Source organism: Metopolophium dirhodum, chromosome 4, assembly GCF_019925205.1.
Source record: "Metopolophium dirhodum isolate CAU chromosome 4, ASM1992520v1, whole genome shotgun sequence".
Taxonomy (NCBI): Eukaryota; Metazoa; Arthropoda; class Insecta; order Hemiptera; family Aphididae; genus Metopolophium; species Metopolophium dirhodum.
This window is the reverse complement of record NC_083563.1, coordinates 33,804,852-33,826,522: the sequence shown is the minus strand read 5'-3', so window position 1 is coordinate 33,826,522 and position 21,671 is coordinate 33,804,852. Positions and strand designations below refer to the sequence as shown.

General features: G+C 26.1%; 1 protein-coding gene across 1 annotated transcript in view; it reads right to left on the bottom strand.

Annotated features, from left to right (window-relative positions):
• LOC132943207 (protein qui-1) overlaps positions 1-21,671 on the bottom strand; it is a 217,584-nt gene that overhangs the window by 68,485 nt on the left and 127,428 nt on the right. Inside the window, exon 3 of the mRNA XM_061012083.1 lies at positions 18,921-19,000. Within this exon, the coding sequence (XP_060868066.1) occupies positions 18,921-19,000 (80 nt within the window). The remainder of the gene's footprint in view (positions 1-18,920; positions 19,001-21,671) is intronic.

Here is a 21,671-nt window from a genome sequence, read left to right as displayed (position 1 = left end):
AGGGACGGAATCAAATCAAATTTTGGAATTAAACCTTCATTATAAACGAATTTGTTTTTTATGTAAGAATAGAAATTCGTTATAGCATAGCTAGAACCATAAAAATAATAAAAATAATAATTATAATAATAAAACTGCGAATTAAGATCAGCCCAAGGCTATTTAATGAGGATAAAAACAAAACTAAATTAACTATTAGCTTAGCTCTATATTATAATATTATTAGAATAACAATTTCATAAAAGTAATTATTATTTTTTTCATGATCTTCAAATTTGTGTTGATTAAAAAGTGTAAAGGTTAAGTTAACCTAACCATAAATAGTCTAGTTTTAGTACATTTATTATTATTACCTACACCAGTCGCGAAAATGTAAAACACCATTATTATTTTACGATCATATAAATAATAATGTTGCATTGCAACTCATATTTTAGTAATAACTATTGGATTACGAATTGGACGTATATACAATTGGAACAAATATTAAATTTAAATAGGAGAGTATCAATAGAAAAAAAACAAAATTATTTTGCATGGGTAGTAAATACAGTCTAATCATAAAAATGTTATCACAATTTCAATATATTTAACGACTAAAATGTTATGGTCCTAGAAGCCATTATGACATTAAAAGTAGGTATCTACAATAAAATACAATTTGTACATATAACATCGATATTAACGAGAATAACAATTTTTCCTGGAAGATGGTATAAAAAAGGCAAAACAGGACGAATAGAAACTCAATAATATAATTATAGATAAACGATTTGATTCAGCTCAGAATGATGGTATTGGAATTGGAATTTTAAATATTAAAATTCTATTGGGTAATGATGGTGGTGTTCGAATCAGGAAAAGCCAAACAACAATATTAACATAAGTTTGGAATATAAGTATAATATAACACATTTACACACGTCCTACCAAATATACACAAAACACTAATACTACAGATTTACATATTTTATATATATATATGTATTTGAATTTCTTGTATGTATGGATTTTTTTGTTAATAGGTGTTAAGCTATTAGATATAAGCTTTTTTATAAGCTCTTTTATAAGCTTTTTGTATTATTCAAAGACAACTGATATTTTGTTTGTTTTAAAAATAATGTTTATTAAATTCCATCGTCTCTGATTCAAAAACGTTGTTTATGTATACAAACTTTTATAAACTTCTCTCTAGTTCTTTACAGCGTTAAAATATTTTATGATACAAAGTTTTTCTGAATACCCCCGCCTTAAACTCTAAACTGCTAAAGACATTTTATTTGTTTAAAAGTTTGTTAGAAGATTGACGAATTTCCGTCAAGGTACTGAACTCGCTATGCTCATTCATAATAATATTGTTGCCATAGAATTATAAGGGGGTTAGAATTTATTAATGAAAAATTACGTTTTTTCATTAAATTTTTTCAGTTTAAAACTCCATCAATATTAAACATTTTTTGTGTGCTCCAAAAATTGATTAGTTGAAAGTTATTTATGAAGAATTTGGATATAAAAACTTTGCTTCGTAAGCTGGATAAACTATTAATGGTTTCCCATCGTAATTTTATATAAGACAGTTTTCTAACTCGACCATAAGACCACCACTATAATACGTGTATTATATCTAAATAATTAATAGTTTAATAATATTGTTTAGCTATCGATTATTTCTATACTGTAATATGTTAAACAGTATAATACTATAATACCGTCGAGTTTGATTGATTTTTATTTGCCCTTCGTGTACGTCCTTAAATCAGCCAGTCCTTACATGTCGTATTTCCGTGGTTTTTAAAGTGGATAAGGGTATTGATAAATGGGATAGGTTATCTTGTTATTGTATTCTTATTATATACACACGTTATTTCGCTGTGTTAATATTAAATACAATTATTGTATTTATTATGAAAAACTTATTATTATAATCAATGATAGGTATTTTCTTTCAAGATGTATAGAAATTTGGAAATCTAACACGCTCGAAGAATGTGGTTTTCTAATAAATGTTTGTGTATATTTTATACTAATAAGACATCATTATATTTTAAAACATTGTCATCTATGGTTGATTTAGTAGGAACCTACCATGTAGAAGGAATTTTAAGTATAATACTATGGTTTAAGTTTTAGTTTTGGATGTGGAGCTTAAAGTTATCTTAAGTTTAAATTGTACTCAACATTTGGTGTTCTTCGTGTCATCTAAGATTTATTCGAATAAGTTTTGAACGTTTTGAATTAAAATAGTTTTACAAACAATGTACTACCATAATATTAACATTGACAAATAATAATTTAAGTGGAGAGGTATATAAATATTTAAAAAATCAGAGTTATTTATAAGATATACCAAAACATTGGTTCAATATATTATTTTAATTTCATTAAATTTTACAATTGATTATGAATTATGATGTTCAAGTATAAATCGTACGTCAACTTGACTTACAAATTGCTTACCTACTCGTTATTTATATAATGATAAACAAACACGACTCATTACTTTATATGAGTTGAATATTGTACATGCACTAAAAATAAACGCGTTGTGAAATAAATTCTATAGACTATTATTTTAAACATATATTATTAACGAACCATATTTAAAAAATACCTTAAAACTGACTAAATGCGCCAAAGTTTTACGAAATCATAAATTTTATAATATATTAAGTATATTATTCTTAGGGTGTATAAAACACCAATAAGGTGTATAACACTAATATTTACAAGTAAATCAGCAAATTGAATAAACAAGAAAAAAAGCACAACTTTTTAAATGTTTACTTACAAAACTAGTTTTTAGATAACTCGCCGTGCTATGTTTTTAGACATCAAATAAAAAGACACGAAAATCCCATTAAATACTTTCTTGATTATATTTATACTCTACATTGTCCGATGAGGTTAAATGATTGTTGTACTCTACTATTCTACTTCTAGAATTCAATCTCACACAGTTTTTTTAATTGAAAGAAACAATTGTTGTGGTATTATTGATGGCATGTACAATAGTTAGTATTTGAAAAACTATAATTATTTTCTTAATAAATAAATTATATCAAAACAAATAGTTAAAAAGAAAAATAATTCAAATATTACTATAACCTATTTACGTGGAACTTTGTTTTCAATTTTCAATCCTTAGCTATAAAAATTGAACATTTTATAATTTTTTAACTACAAAATAATAATTTAATTTTAAATATGATTAATTTTGTCAAAATTTGAACTTTAAATGCTTATAAGAAAAATTGTGCCAATGTATTATTAATGTTTTTTAGCTGCTAAAGTGCCAATATATCAGGAGCATTGTATTACATTTTCACCTTTTTTCACCCGACCAATACAATTTTATTAACAATAATAGAAAAAAAAATTAAAAAAATTGAAAACTGAAAATGTCCGTAAACAGTTTAAAATGAATCGAAATATTTTCAAAACTTTATCGGGTATAGGAAATGAAAATATAAACATTCGGTGAAATTTTCATGTATCTACATTCGTTTTTGATTACAAAAAAATAAGAAAATGGCTACATGAGGAATCGAGTGAATATCCAATGTTGTAAAAATATAAACTTCAAACGCTCATAAAAATGTTAATTGATTTGCTTGTATACATTGTTTTTTGATAAAAGTAGACAAACTTATGAGGAATTATGTATTACATTTTCAAATCTTATATTTAAAACGAAAAATTGTTATGAATTTTTAACTAAAAATAATTTGCATATTTTCGTGATTTATAAAAAAAAATTGAAACTATGGATTTTCAATATTTCTTAATTGTCATTGTAAAAGTATATTAGAAGCCTTTTATTAATTTTTCAAGCTTTTTTATTCAACAAATACAATTTTATTGACATTCATAGAAAAAAAAAACTTAACAATTGGAAACTGAAAATGTCCATAAACAGTTCAAAACTAATTAAAATATTTTGAAAATTTTATCATGTGTAGAAACAATGCTAGTACAAACAACCAGTGAAAATTGCATGTGTCTACGATCATTAGAGTTACACCAAAAACTAAAATCGATTTTATCGAAAACCGTATTTGCGTAAAAATTCCCGTTTTTCTTTAACTTTTTGTTTGTTTTTCCCGGCGCTTTTGAAAATCATTGGAAAGTACTAAGAAAAACACGTATCATTGTAAAATCAATACATTCATCGCTCCTCTCAAAATCTAAAACAGTCTGAATTTATTTAAAATAAATAAAACTATATTTTAGTTTTTTTGTAACTTCGAAAAAAAAACTGTATTGTACATATTCTTACATTTTAATATGTGCGTTGAACAAATAAAATAAAAATATTTTATACAAAAAATTAAAGGTATTCATCATAAATTATAATATCGACTATTTATTTGTATACACGCTACAAAACCCGTAATCGAAATCGATAAGTTTCTTAAATATGTGCATTGGGACATAAAAATACCACCGTCATTTGAAAACTAAATCGTGTTGGTATCGGAAAAGTTCATCATAAAGTATTATTACGTTTTTGAGTTTTCGGTCGTGATAGTCCGAGCCCTGAGGGTGCCGGAATACTATTCTGTGATCTCGACGTGTCGGAGTACGCCCATTGTAACTCGATAACCGTCGCTTTGTCGCAGCGACAAGGCACAATAACGGTTTATCAAATACGTTAACCCTCCTGAACGATACGACACAAAAAAAATAAAAAAAATTATGATATCTGAAATAAAAAAATAATGAAACAAAATATTTATCCAGTATCCGGTAAAAAACGACATAAAAATACAAATAAAATATATTGTATAGAAATGTAGAAAAATAAAATTGGACTTTTTAATATAATGCCACCAAAGAATACCATTACATAACCATCAAAATCGTATTTCATGTTGTGTTGAGGAATACGAGAAAACCATTTTCTTATAATATTATATACTACACATACTTATATTATACATTGAAACAATAATAGTTTTATATTAAATCTGATAAAAATAAATGTACGTCTTCATATCGTTTGAACCACTATTAATATTGATTTTTACCAACATATATTATGTATAGTAGTTAAACATGGTTTTTTTAATTTACTTATTTATATGAAGCATCAATAAAATTATTATGTAAATACTGTTTTAAATATTTGAAAAAAAAATTGGTCGAGTGGATGTAAAAATATGTTTATAACAAACTCGAGTGCTTCTTAAATCGTACTAATAGTGCATAGCAATTAAATGACAAAACGTGTTTTATCAAATATGACGAAACCTGATCCGTCCTAACCAAATGGATTTCTGAGGATTTGTGGATTCAGCATCATGCAAGTTTATAGTTTAGTTTGAATTTCAACAGGACGCCAACAATAATACAACTAGCGCACTGAAGTGAATTTCCCATTTCCATGGCACAACCTGTCCGTGATAAACCGTAAACCCTCATTCGTATACCACGTGTTTGGCGGTGGCACTGAAGCAGTGGGGAATACATTTCGGTGCCAAATTCCACGTGACTAATGGATTCCTCATATATAGTCTCACGGACAGGTGTAAGGGAGTGGTGCAGAAGTAATAATGTTGTTCACCAATCGATTTCTGAAAACCAAACTCGTCCACAGCGGGTGAAGCGGGGGGTTACCAGATACTGACACACTCGTACCCCCGGGGAAATTCTCGCGACATCACTTAACGGCCATAACGAGTTTGTCAGACTCCACTAGTATTATTTTGGGACCCGGTAGAACTTATGGGTCATATATCATCCGTCGAAAATAACTTTAATCTTTAAAAATTGTACTGACTTTTAGACATCTGTGTAAACCCGATAACATAAAGAATACGGAGTTGCTGGATTTCAACATGGCACGCAGATGAATACAATATTTAATTTTAAGATTATATAACATTATTTAACATCATTGGTTTTTTATTTTAAAAATGATACCGTGAGAACAATTTAGAGTTTACAGAAGAGTTAAGATAACGTATTAAAAATTTACTCGCAAAATAATCATAAAGATAAAATTATGATTAAATATTATGAGTTATGACTATTTATTGAGTACTGAGTGAGAAATAATTTCCGTAGTTAAATTAGCCAACAAAATATATCAATGCTCTATCAAAAACCGAGTAACCTCACATTGAAATGTCCAGTCGACTACTCAAAGTTACAAATTCTATCTAAACAATTCTAAATCATATTATATAAAATTGATTTTAGATGTTGGATTTAAAATTTTTTCATTTGTTATGATTACAAATAAATCAATATTTATATAATTTTTTTTATATAACTTCTTATTCACAAATTTATAGTTAAATGCATCTGTACGTATGTTCTTCAATTATAGAAAAGTCAATAAAATTTAACATAAACAAAATTCAAACATTCCAAAATATTGCACTAAGAAAATGAATAAATTCTCCGCCTTACGTCTCCAACCACAAAATATATTAGGAACTCAAAATGATATTTGTTCTAGAAGAAGAAAAACTATTTTACAAATGCTTCTAAAACAGTTTAACAACCCACCTGAACCCACTAGTAAAAAATCTAGTAGTCCCTATGATCCATCCACGGTAATCTCCGAAGACGTCTTAAATGCAAATTGTGTCGTGAGCCGTTAGATATAACTAATATATATATAACCCCTCCCCTCCAAAAAATCATTCTAAACTAGGTAATTATTTAAAATAAGTCAGTGCTATCAATGGGGGGCTACATTTATCAAATGATTCATATACATACCCACATACTCCTAATTAAATGTCCATATTTTTTTTATAAAGAGATTATAAATATCTAGTAGAAATAAAAAAAAATAAAAATATTTTTCATAACTTTCATACAAAATATAGTATATATAATACATAAATGTAATATTATTATATAACTACCTTATTTTTCAAGAACATAAAGTTTTGTTTTCAATATATATTGATTAAATGTTTTTAAATTAATAAGGTTCCGATTATAATTTAGTTTTCACATTGATTAATATCCAGGATAAGTTATAAAATTGGTATAAGTTCGAAAATATTAACATATATTAACATCGAGTAATTTACGTTTGACTATTTGCAGTCAGGGTACTATAATATTATAGATTCAAAAATGTTTTGAGTTACCTTAATGCGTTCTAAAGATATATATTTTATAATTTTTACGAACATTATTATCAATTTTAGTGATGGCTAATCTTAAATTATTTATATTTATAAACTAAGTATAAAAATGTACGTAGAAAATGCTTCAATCGAAAATATTCAGGGTAGCTTCTAGTAGTAAATTGAATCTCGTTTGTACTTTGAAAGATCAAAAGTAAAAATTCTCAGTACTTTTAAAAATAATTACGAAAAAACGAGAATATGTCCAAGACACCGTTTTGTATATTTTATTTTAAATATATATTATACATATTCGTTTGATTTTAAAATTTGTAAAAAAATATTGAAAATTTTCAAACGTTTTTTGTTGTTGAAAATTCTTAAAATAATTTATAAATTTAATAACTAAGGTTTTAATTTAATACAAGGCTTCTAATAGGTTTGACTTTTCCTAACAATAAATTTAAAAAAATACATTAGTGTAAAGCCACATTGAATTTTTATGATCGTGGATATTTTTAAAAATAACAATTTTGAATTTAACAATTTTAGATATTAGGTTGTTATTAAAAATAATATGAACCAAGAAAACTTGAAACATTCCACAATTACTTCAATTATTATTTCCTGAATCAATTTTATATCGGTATTTCACTTTGTTTTTAATTTTTAGTTTATATTATAAGTTTTTATTTTATTTTTTAATAAAAATTTCCACATCAGTAATTTTAATGATATTTAAAAATGTGGAAAATATGTCAGCACAATTTTTTTATAATCGTTTAAAGTTTATGTTTTGTTAAAATTTCAAACATTTTCAAATTATTTTATAACTAATTAAAGATGTATGCAATTATCAACCTTAATAACCAAGGCTAAAAAATTGAATACAAAGTTCTTTATAAGTTTTTTTTCAGCGCAACCAATAATATAAAAATAAAAATGTATAATTTTATCATACAATATATATATTATATATTATAATTATTATAATATATGTGATTTGTATTTGCCAAATTTAGTTAAACTTAACGTATTATGAATAAACTAATTCCATTTAGATATTTTAAGTCTATTTATGATAAAATTGGATATTATTTTAACGAAAAATAATGATTTCGTAATATAATAACGGTTTTAGTAATTATGTTGTAATTAAAAAAGTACAAATTGTGGGAACATACAAGTTTTTGCCAATACTTACGTATTATGTTAATTTTTTAGGTACACGCAATGATATTTTCATAAATGTCATCAATTATCAACATAAATTCATGTTAATAATAAAAAAAAAATACTAAAATAAAGAATAAGATTATGAGGAAATATTATGAGGTAATATACATTAGAAAATATTGTTGAGATTGTGATCAATAGTAAAATATTATTATCGTTTATGTTATTTGATCTTAGACAATGTAAATTTGGAAATGTTAATTCTATTATGTTAAACTATTTTGTTATTTTATTTCTTAATAATAGGTTATTACCTATTAAATGTATTACATTTAAATATTTAGCTTTTAGTAAATTTTTTTTATCGAAGTCATCATTTTTATTTTTACATCTATAATAAATCTAAAAATTTTATTTTCATATTTTCATGTCTCTGTTGCATAACAATTAACAAGGGTTGGTTTTTTCTAATTAATCCACTTAACGGTTACTCAAAGACCACTTCGGTGACTATGTTTTCGGGGACTAACGAATATACTTTCTAAATTTTTATATTTTTTTCCAGAGTTTTATTTCTGGCCACTCATTAATTCTTATAACAGTAAAACACCTCGACGTTGAGTAATTAAATAATAGCGAAACATCTTGCGTTTCGAGGGTTCCAAAAACCTCTTTTTAGCTAAGTAATTGAGTAATATTATAATGTAAATTTGTTTTTTAAGTACTGCTCTATAGTTCTAAACTTATGTCTTATAAGATAATGTAAAGTTTTTTTCTTTATAAGTGCTAACAATATGTACCATGTTAATGTTACTCATTAATATTATCTTATGTACATATTTGGGTCGATTTAGGCTCTGGACATTTAAATTATTTTAGTTTAATAAATCAATTATTATTAAATCTTAATCAGTTTATTTTATGATATTTTACATAATATTCGTCGTCGTATCTTACGATTTTAGAAGTAAATTAAAATAAAGTTATAATTTAATAGAATATTAATAACATATTGTCACTAACTATAAAAGTATATATATTTTTTTTTATTTTGACTTATATATTGTATTTTTGTATTTTCAGTGTGTTTCAGTAGTGACTAGAAAAAAAATCCGCTGAAGTTCTATGCTGTCAATTGATTTGAAGTGGTTTCACTTTGGGTTTTGTCCTTTTAGAAGGGACGTAATTAATAATAATCATTGAATAGTATCAATAGCTAACAAGCTTATCATTTTGTATGAATTTTGGATAAAAATAAAGTTTTTACTTATTGTTGACTTATAAGTCTAATGATTTTGGTATAAAAAATGTTGAATTTTTATGATATACTTATCTATTTTGTAAGTACTTTTAGTTATTAGAAAAAAAATTTTAAATCTCAAACAAGTTAAATGAATATTCTTATAGTACAATATTATAGTATTATTTTTAAATTGACACGTCTGTACCTTTTCAATAATTATATCGTTATACACACACACTGAGAAGACATGGTCTAGGATGTATTGTGAAACTTGTATAAGAGACATTCAGCCTTCAGGATCCGGAAATAATTTGTGCTATAGCTTTAACCTATTTAAAAAGAGAACAATTTAATACTTATTACAGTTTTAATCTGTTATACTTGATTGGTGGAAGAAAGGGGTAACAATGGTTTAAATAACACAATAATTACGAATAACACATAAGTTTTGATTGATTATCTATTTAAAAAAAAACAAAATATTGTATTTGTGCATATTATAATAAAAAATGTACTTATAAATTATTAGAAATGTATATGTAACATATTTTTTAGTATTTTAAGTGTGTCAAAAATATTTAAAATCGTTTAAAAATAGTTATTTAGTCTTACAAAATATAAAATCTTTATTTTTTATCCCAATACAGTTTATGAACCTCATGAAAAATATTTAATTATAAAGCAAGCTTTTGGCAAGATTTTAGAATGAAAAATAAAGAATTCGTTTCAAAATAATGTGTCATAAAGTCGTGTATCTTGCAATTAAGTCACATAAAAATCAATTTTTTACAAAAGTTTATTATTTTTATAAAAAAATATTTGTTTATTTAAATGTGGCATTATCATAGCTATAAATTACCCATAATACAACAAGTATAATATTATTATGTTATCTAATTCTGTTTCAATAATACTTATTGAAGTATAGATAATACATTTTTTTATTGTTATTTAGTGACCCACAAACAGTTATTCGTAGTGTAGTTGTATAAATGTATAATTGTATATTTACTTAATATTTTTTTTCAATAATCAATGAGGAACTTTATTAAATCCATTAATACATTTTATAAATAATACGTAATGCTAATGTCCTGGTTGCCAATGCCGAAATTATTGTAGTTTAATAAAAAATTCGTTCATTTTAACGGAGTGTTCTTACATTAAAAACGTGATGATGATGGTAATAATAATAATAATAATAATAATAATAATAATAAAAATATATTCTATGATTCTATCTACAAAGGGATCATTTTTTAATAGATTTAAAAATATCAATTTGTTTCCCATAACCTAACCTATTAGTATGTAATTTAAATGTTATAGTTTTGTTGTTATGACGTTTTAGTACGTAAGAAACACTTTTACAACTCATGACTTTAAAAAATTCATATTTTTATGAGACCTTACTTGGGGGACTAAACTTTATGACACATTGACATATGACTTTCTAATTTTTTACTTGGAAAAAAATATAAAGTAACCAATAAACATTTTCAGGTAGCTAGGTTGGTAGGTATAGGATTGTACATTCAAACAGTTATTTAAGTTAAACAATTATGAACATCAAGGTTATAATATTACACAGATATTATAGTAGACATTTTTTTTTTTTATTGAACATTTACGATATACAATACAATATTTTTATTTTTAGGCCTTTCTCTTCACTTTAAAAATAATATAAAAACAAATTGTATTCAAGATATTATTATAATGCACACACGCGTGCTTACGTATTTATAAACATTTTTATGGTGCTATGAAGCTTATGTTTTAATTAAGTTTCTTGAATTGACAAAACGTATTCGTTGTTAGTTCGGGAAATTCGTTGGCGGAAGTTGTGCCATGACTACACAACGAAACCGCACCGATCCGAGCATGATGAATTGAACTCAAACTGTCTGTAATTTCGGTTACCACACTAATCCCAACGAAACGCTCCTACTTCGGACAACCCTCCCATTCATTGACACCTGCTATACACCATTATCATTGCCACAAACTAATATAATTTATAACGTAATTTTCCCGGCATAGCTTTTGATTCGGAAATTACATCAATTTGGCCGAAAACGTTTCCGTGTGCTCCGTTCGCTAAACGCTAAACGCTAACTGCTCTACGGATTTTTATTCTATCAAACTGCACATCCGTTATCGCGAGGCCGGGGAACTCTGCCGGTTACCAAACACAGCCACCGATGCCGCTTTCATTTAACGAAACTTTTATTTTCCAGTGAAAATCTGTGAAAATTCTTTGTTCCTCATCACCCACACTCGCGCCTAAATACATCGGCACGTTTCGTCTTACCCGACCGCACATCGATTTCCAATAAACTTTAACATGCCAATAACCAGCGAACTATACTCATCCGACAATTTGATTGTGATGTGTTAAAATATTACTATGAGCATTTAACTGTACGCGGAGCGAATTAATTATTGTCCACTATGGTATAATATAATGTTATTTTAATGTTTCTGGCATTTTGATTTAAGATGATGCTATACCCATGCATTTGTTTTCTCCGTCTTACACACGTAAGACATAACACATTTTCGTTCACTAGTTTCAATAGTGTGCTGTTAGTTTTGATATTAGAGTGAATTTACCTATTATCAAAATTTTAGGTGAGAACATTATCTGTGCTTTGGCTTGTATTTGATGTTTTAATTTTCAAGCGAGATATGAGCATTTTATTATCTTGCTTGAAAATGAGAATATCGAAAAATCACCAACACTTAAGCACAGAACTAGTGAGCGAAAATGTGCAATGTCGTACGTGCGTAAGACGGAAACAACAAATGCATGGGTAGCGTCCTCTTAATTAAACGTCATTGTTTGTAATAATAATATTTATACTAAAATTCAGTTTATTCGATTTAAACTAAAGAGGGTAACTTTTAGTTACACAGATTGTCGCTCTTATAGAATTCCTTGTAAAGTAATAAATTATATTATTATTTTGTTATTTTTATTTTAATTAAAAAATAACATTTTGTATAAATATTGATGAGCCATAAGAATGCTTTAATTTTAATTGCCCGCACATTTTTCAAAACATTTTGGTAGGTAGTCTGTATATTTTATATAATTTATTTTACTAAGCGGATCTGCTCTCCGGTCACTTGAGTTTCCAACACGGAATCCTGTTATCCAGGTTATCCAGGTTATCCAACAAGACAGGGTCTTCACACATTGATCAATTCACTTGCCAGCCTCTCTTCAATCTTTTTTATATATCAGAATTTATAAACTCTAAATATAAAATATAACGTGGGCAAGTGGGTGTCGCTCTGATGTACAGTAGGTTACAAGTGGGTCCGTGTAATGGATGGTGTTAAATTTAAATTCAATGATATAATAATATCATTGTATAGGAAAAACGATTCTGAGCGAAGACAGTCAGTCAACCTATGATATCCGTATTACTAAGTATATTTAATGGCATTATTGTGAATAAAGTAATTTATTTACCTATTTACGTCGACCCTTGTTTTAAATTTTTAATCCTTACCTATAAAAGTTGAACATTTTATACAATTTTAATTTTTAACAACAAAATCATTTTTAAATTTTAAATTTAATACATTTTGTAAACATTTTAACTTTAAATGCTTATAAAAAAATGGTGACTATGTAATTTTAATATTTTTCAACCGTCATTGTAAAAATATATTAGGAGCTTTGTATTAAATTTTCAAGTTTTTGACTCAACAAATAAAATTTTATTGACATTTTTAGAATAAGAAACTGAAAATGCCCGTAAACAGCTCAAAACAAGTCAAAATATTTTTTAAATTATATATTGTATAGAAAATGCTAATATAAACATTCAAGGGAAATTTCATGTATCTAAAATCATTTGTTTTAGAGTTACACCAAACACCAAAATCGATTTAGTCAAAAACCAATTTTGCGTAAAAATTCCCGTTTTTCCCTCATTTTTTTTTGTTTTTTCCTGCGCTTTTGAAAACTACTGATAATATATTATATCACTAGATTCACTTTTCTATCAGAAAAATACTGTTGGAGAAAATCTAAGCATTTTTACTGTCCTAAAAGGCGATGCCTGACACAAAAAAAACACATATCATTGAATAACCAATACATTGATCGCTCCGCTCAGAATCTAAAATATGAATTAACATTAATACAATAATTATGAATTATTAAAATTTTAAACAAAATATAGTATAAACTACACACGTTACTGTAATGCGTCATCAAATACAATATTTTCAACTGACGAATTCGCACTCTGTCTGATTCCCCCGGGACTTTTACATAGTGAAAATTCAACGCAAAATAATTTACATCGTGTAAATAATATAGCCTCTTTTCACGTCACAAATAATCCAAATATATCAACGCTTTTGTCCCTTGAATTATTTATAATTGTCATGACAAATGCGAGTCTCACTGGCAATCGTAATCTTTACGAAAGAAATGTCGGAACTTCCACTTGTATCAAGTGTTATGCACGGCATACAAACAATATCCTTGTCTCGAGTCAAAATTTCACAATGTATTATAGTCTAGTTGCCTTTAATCACTACAAATCGTGTTCCATTACACAAACCATCAGAAATGCATATTATATTTCTGAATAACATGACAATGCAACCTAGCTTCAGATTAAGTGAAGCGGGTGGGTATCATGAATGTGTTGGGGATGCAAGATAGTCAGGTGGACAACGGAAATGCATGTTTTCGCTATCAGTTCCATCCCATCTGCAGCCAAGAGAATCAGCAATATCTGTGGAAACACATTTACACAAAGTAATAACACATATCACTTTAGTCAATCTCGATAGATTTGAATCATACATTTTCTTTACGTCATCATTCCGAGCACCTAAAATTGGATTCATATCAAGGACTCTATATCAATTCCAGTCGGATGCAACTCATCAATCAAATCATAACTATATAAGCAAATATTCGGTGATCTTATAACTATAAACGATATCAAGTTTTCCATGGAAATTATTTGACGATACTATTTAATTTCAAAACATTTTTGTATTATATTATTGAAAGAAATTCTTAATTCATTAATGTTTTTCAGTTTGCAAAACAACATTTAATATTTCAATATTTTATATGATGATTGTTTATTAAATTGTTAATTGAATATTATCTTAATCAAATTAGGAGTATTTTATTATGAATTCGTGACTTTATGTAATTTAATTTTTTGAATGATGCTTTTAGTTTATAATATGAGAAAAAATCATAATATTTTTTCAAAATATATCGATTTGTTATATTTTTTTAATTGTACATTCAAGAATTCTAATTATAAAATTAAAGATTGTTATATTTTTAATGATCATTTAAAAATTTAAACTATAAATTCCACTGAAAATAATTATTTTAAATAATAATTTTTATTCAAATTAAAACATATATATATATATATATATATATTTAATATTTATAATTATAAATACGATCATCATTTAGTTTTATCGTACTTTCATTTAATTCTTCACTTTTTAATAGTTCAATGTTTAGATTAAAGTGGCCGGGAATTGAAATTGTTTTGAATTTCTGGGGTTAATGCCGGGTAAAATGAGTTTTGACATTTTCAAGTAATTAAATGCTATTACACACCATGCATAGAAGGAGTCTGTCGTTGAATGTATAATATTTGGTTAATATTTGTTTAATGAGCTAACAAATTTATGCCAATATATAAGAATATGTCACTTTAATACAATGTTGATAATCATCGTGGGTTAGGAAAATTGAGACAGGGTTGACATTTCTAAAGAATCAAAATACTCGAATGACCCAAGTTTGATAAGGTTAACATATACATCAATGATGGAGTCATATTACACGGTATGAGGTGAGTGCAAATTGGTTCAACCGGGTCTGCCATTGGATGACTGAGTCTTATATGGAAAGTTGATTATGAAAGGGTAAGGGTAGACGTAAAGGGCTTGTACGGTTAAAAGCTGTTCCGTGTTCTCTAATTTCTGTTCTATAACAACGGTCACCTAATTATTAATAAATAGATTTGGAGGAAAATCCTTATTCATTATTCACGACCGTTAACTCCTTTACGCTCACATTACGCGAAATTTGCATAGCCACAACCGATATCCTTGGGATCTAGAGTAGAGATGCTAAGCTGGAATAATGTGCAGATCTATCTTATTTAACATATTATAAGTAAAAATAGCCGAAAAATTGTCGCACCAGCAATAATTTCTATAGACTTAATATTTTAAGGAGAACAGAAGATTTATACTTATTACTATTATAATAATTTTAGAAAATGTTAACCTTTTAGGTCAAGATGACTTTTAATGAAACGAATGATTTTTTTAGAAATTTAAGTGTTTAATTCGCCAGACATGTTTTAGGCTATGTTTTAATACTAAATATTAAATACAATGTTATATAAAGGTACCTACATTTTGATTTTTAATACATTTAAAAATTATATATATATATTATTATAATATTTTAACAATATAATCGCCTAATTTGTACATTTAAAATTTGTGTTCAATTTTTTATAGGCTCGAGGGGAGTGATTGTGTCAAAAAATAGTGTTATAAAATAATAAATATTAATTTTTTAACTACCGATTGTTTAGTCATCACTAAAATATTTTTTTGACTTTTATACCTAACAAATCCTAACACATTGTATGCTCAATTCAGAGCAAAATAAGACATATGGTTTTATACGTTAAAGCCGTGGTTGTTTATATTCATACAACGAGTTTCAACAATGAAAAACTAACATATATCGAAATAATTTTCTGGTCACAGTATGTAAATCCGGAGCGTCTGTAACGGCGGGTACGTGCACACAAAAATAGAAGTCTTCAGCAGAAATACCATGAAGACGAACCCAAGAGACTCGTAAAAACTCACGAATCCAGAAAATGAATTATATAAAAAAAAAAAGAAAAGGAACGCACGTCAGTTTATAATAGTTATAAAAGAAAAAATTTACTTTATAGTGTACGTTGTAATATACTAACTTATTATGGAATCGAAAAATTCTATTATAATTTCATCCTTTCGTGCATTGTTGTATTTTTAAAATTTAAATTGTTAATTACATTAATATTATTACACAAACAAAATACATTATAATTTATAAGCTAACGCCATACAAATATTATAAGGTATATTTTGACAATTTATATTGCAATGAAAATACAATATAATCGTGTGTTACATTAATTTACTACCTGATATAGCTACTAATTTAACATTTAATATTTAACTTAGTTTTTTGTTTATATTTCCAATTAATTTATAGCATTTATTCTTTACGCATTTGTAATAGGCACATTTAATAAATTACTTTTCGTAGCTTACAATAAAATAAAATTTATATTAAAATGGAAAAAGTTAATCCTTTTTTTTCTGAAAAATATATATTCTATTTTTTTATATTGATAATATTCAACAGTGATATGTTTTAATGATTTTTATAAGGTAAACGGGTATTTATTTTTATGGACTTAATCATGATGCGACATCAAATGATACATTATTCAATATTTCAATACTTATGTATATTTCAAAAGACTTCCAAATTGTGTATTTTGATAATAACTTTGCGCTCTTTAATGTTTATTGAATAATATTATAGACATTCTAATAAAATTTCAAACGACATTTAAATATTTATTATGTCAATAAAATGTAATATTAAGTAGGTATGTTTAACAAATAATAGGTACCTGCTACCTACGATCACAAATATGTTAAATCTATAAAATATGAAAATAATTTTTTTCATTTTAAAAATGATGCAATATTTTTGTTACTTTAAAATTCAATAAATCATTGATAAAAATGTTATATTTGTACACATTACATTATATTTGTATAATATAAAAATCTTTAAATGTTTAATGTATTTTTCACATCTCAAGAAAAAGACAACAGTGCATTGTAATTTTGGTTGTCGTTACTTGTGATTGACACAAATTTAAAAATTACAATACTTATAAACCGACAAAAAGCGCCATTAGAAAACTTAAACTAACTAATAGAATATTATTGTAATTGTGATTTGTCGCTCTGATAATTTATATTGAAACTATTGTAATATACATAGTATTTTGTTTTGTTCAACAGATTAAATGTCTCTCTCACAGCGTGGATTCAATTCTGTTTGGGGACAAAATTAAACTTAGTTATTAAAAAAAATACATATATACTTGCTATAATATTCAACTAAGTCTAGCCGACAGTCTATGTTTAATAAATTATATTTCAGATGAAAACACAATTGAAGCTATTAATCAGAAAAATAATGAAAAGAAAGAAATTCGTGACCAGAATAACAATTGCAATGGACGGAATGGCTCTTTCCGGCTAATTGATAACATTCTTTATGTAGACACAAGAGAAATTAAACAAGGAAAAATTGTTTGTAAACATATATGATTATGGTTTTATAATTTAATGTGTCAAATTGAACGAATGTTACAAAATAAATATAATAATATACGGCGTGGTCCAAATTTCATAGTCTCCAAAAACTCCGTAATAACAGCCTATTTTGCTGTATGTTTTCACATTAATTTAGTCATAATATGGCATTTTAATTTGATTAAATTAACTTCGGCAACACAACGTGAGTTTTGATATAAAAAAATCTAAGCGTTATCAATCGACAAATTTTGTGTAAATAGAGATATTGTATTTAAAATGTATTTCAAACATTTTTACTTTATCCAAGTTGCGTAAGATATGATTATACGATAAACATTTTATTAATACATCGAACACAAAATCTCAAAGAGTACTGACTGTATTTGACACGAGTATTATTTTAAAAAGTATTAAATACTAATCATAAAATGAGATATAAAACTTAAAAATGATGTGTGTAATATGCTGTATTGGAAAAATCCAAAATAACTTTATAATGATTAATTGGTAAATTCTATTGAAACTACAAAATGGGGTTATACAACTAAAAACTTGGAATACCAAAATTACGATCCTGATCCCTGTGTATATATTATTCTATTATAACTTTAGTCAATAATCAATATAATATTACACTGTACTTATAGTTTTCTCATATTTCACATATTCTTGCAGGTGTTTGTGAAATGAGTGTAAAGTAGAATGGAGGAATGAAAATTTATGGGATAACTTCTTCGTTAAATACGTTAATGTATGCCATTCTGTTGTAGACACTTGGAACTAAATTTAAGTTCGAGGTACCTACCTATACTGAGTTCAAAAATAAAACTTGAGATCATTTAACAATAATTATTTATTTATTTATTATATTTTATACCTGTATACAATTTGAATATTTATTTATAATATGTATTATTATAATATGAAACCTCCCAATAATATTATAATAATTTATATAATTGTAATTTTATTTTATTTTTTTGATCACATACCTCTAAGCCAGTTGAGTCGTACAGGTTCTGTAGATCTGGACCAACGTTTTCCAGAATACATCTTCTCTCTTCCAAAAAATCTAAAAACATTTTTTTTAAATGAATTAAAAAATTATTCAGTTGTCAAGTTTTGTAAATATAATCAAGTCATTATATAAAATTAACTAATACATGAATGGAAATGTAATATTAGTTTTATTATAACAATAATATAAGTGATGTGAATCCTCTGTTTATAAGTACAACAAAACATTTGTTTTATTGACATAACTTTCTCGTGTTAATAGTACGAGAACTATATTTAATATTTTTTTGAATATTTTAAATCAATTTTCAAATATTGTATAAGATTGTCGGAGTAGAATATTTGGAATATTGGATATCTGTTATACATTGAATGTCTATAAATATATAATATTTATTAATGAATGTTAGTTCAAAAGATCTGAAATCACTTAAAATTGTAATATATTTCAAATGCTCTTTAAATGACCTCCTAAACTTACTAATTTACTAGGTTGTGGAAACTAATAAAAGGGAACGGTTTTTCAGGTAATACCAGTGGTCCAATTATTCAAATTTTGTACAAAGATTTGTATTCATTATTCTTTTAACATACTTTTTTTTGATTTAAGAAAAATATTTGACGTTTAAAAACTAATGTAATATATATAATATATACGGGGGGACGGAGTGGCCGAGCGGACTAAGGCGTCGGCTGCGACGCATCCGACCCGAGTTCGATACCTTGGCCGGGGGTGGCATTTTTCTTCGGGTAAGTCACGGTGTCCCTAGAACAAGTGCCGCCATGCCCCCACCCGGGGCACGGCAGAAACCTACGGGCGCCCCATTAGAAATTCTGCCAAAACACAACACACACGTGTACCCACCTATCCAATTTAAAAAAACCTACAGTGCTCTCCCCCACACCAAATGGCCTATGTTTCCGCGGGTTATCCAATAAAAATAATATATATATTATATTATATAATATATAGAAATTGAAAATAATATTATTTGGTTTTTAAATATAATTTTGATTTTAAAGCTTGTTAAATAATAAAATAAAAAAATATTTTTGCTAAATAACCTAGAAAAGAAGCTAATAAATATTTATATATATTATATTATACATTCAAAACAGTAATTGGACAATGAACATAGGTATAAACTAACATTCAATTTATTGGTCTAAATTAATTTCAAATATAGGGGGCTCCAAGGGGGTCTTAGTATAATAACTTACTTATTGAATATACGTTAACATATTTATATTGTATTTACTATCAAATATAAGCAGCTATTGCTTATGATGCAAGTATACGAAAAACTATTGATTCATTTTATGATAATTTTTTATTATAAAATCATTTAATTAGGGAACTCTACAAATTGTGATTCATAATATTGAATTTACGTTTTACTCTAACGACCGTCGAGTTATTTATGATAATTTGCCTCATTAGCAGGACAATATTTACTAACACGATCGTGTCTTAAACGCCTGTTTACATTTAAACAATTTTGATTTAATTTTACATTACTGTTTACATCATATTATAAATTGTTGACAATTAATTAATATTTGTATAAGTCAATACAATTTATATGCATATAATAACGACGGATAGAGGTTTAAATTATCTTTATAGTTTATTATATTATAGACATGGTTTCGTCTGTCAATGGAGATTGACTGGGGTCGATGTAATCGTAAAAATAATAACAATAATAATATCAAATTTTGTGGGTAAATAACAGAGTTTTTCCCTTTTTCACTGTGAATTATTTAGTGGATATTTTTTTTGAACATTTTGATATACCAAATTCAAAATTTTAATGAGTAGTTTTTTAGTTGTTAAAATGTTTGTATTAAGGATTATAGTCTTTAAAAATTGTTTATATAAATATAAAATAGACATAAAATTTTATCTCGTATTTATTATACTTCGAACGTTTTTAAAAATAATTAATATTAATGACTTAAATTTTAAATTGTCCATAGCCCCCATATCTTATAAACTCATTACCATGGACGTCTTGTCCTTAGAATAGTTAAATAACTCAAAAAATACTCGTACGAATTTTGATTTTGATACGTAAAAAATTTCAGAAAAATTATCTTCTTTGATTATACATCTAAAGTCGAATAGAGGTGTTCTGATTTAAAAAATAGAAATTTGTATCTCTACAGAACACTCCTTCAGTAGTACAAGCAATTTTCAAGAATTTAAAAATATGGCCTTAAAGTAAATTATTTAAAAGTTCAAAAAAAGATTTTGAACTGTATTACTGAAAAAAAAGGGAGTGAGCATGCTTGGTGAATCACCCTATATAAAAAATCATATGGACACAGGTGCATTCATCACCATTCTATTCTTTAACTGTGCGTTTAATAAAATTCTAAATCCAATGAAATTTGAAGGTACATGAAGACTGTATTAAAAATATATAAATACTTAGATTTTTTTAAAAATATTGCGATTTTTTTTATAAGAAAACTTATTTTTTTTCTTCTTGTAAATTGTTAAGTACATCATTTTTTAAAAAAAATATTTATGTATACATAAATTATTAAATGTATGATTATATTATTTTAGTCTAGCACTTATCACTCAGACAATTTTTACAAATCATAAAATGCTAATAGATTAATATCGATTAGTGATTACCACTGATTACTTTAATTTTCTAATCATCTTAGCCCAGTGGCGTCATTTGGAGGTGGTAGGGTGGGAATTCCTCCCCTTT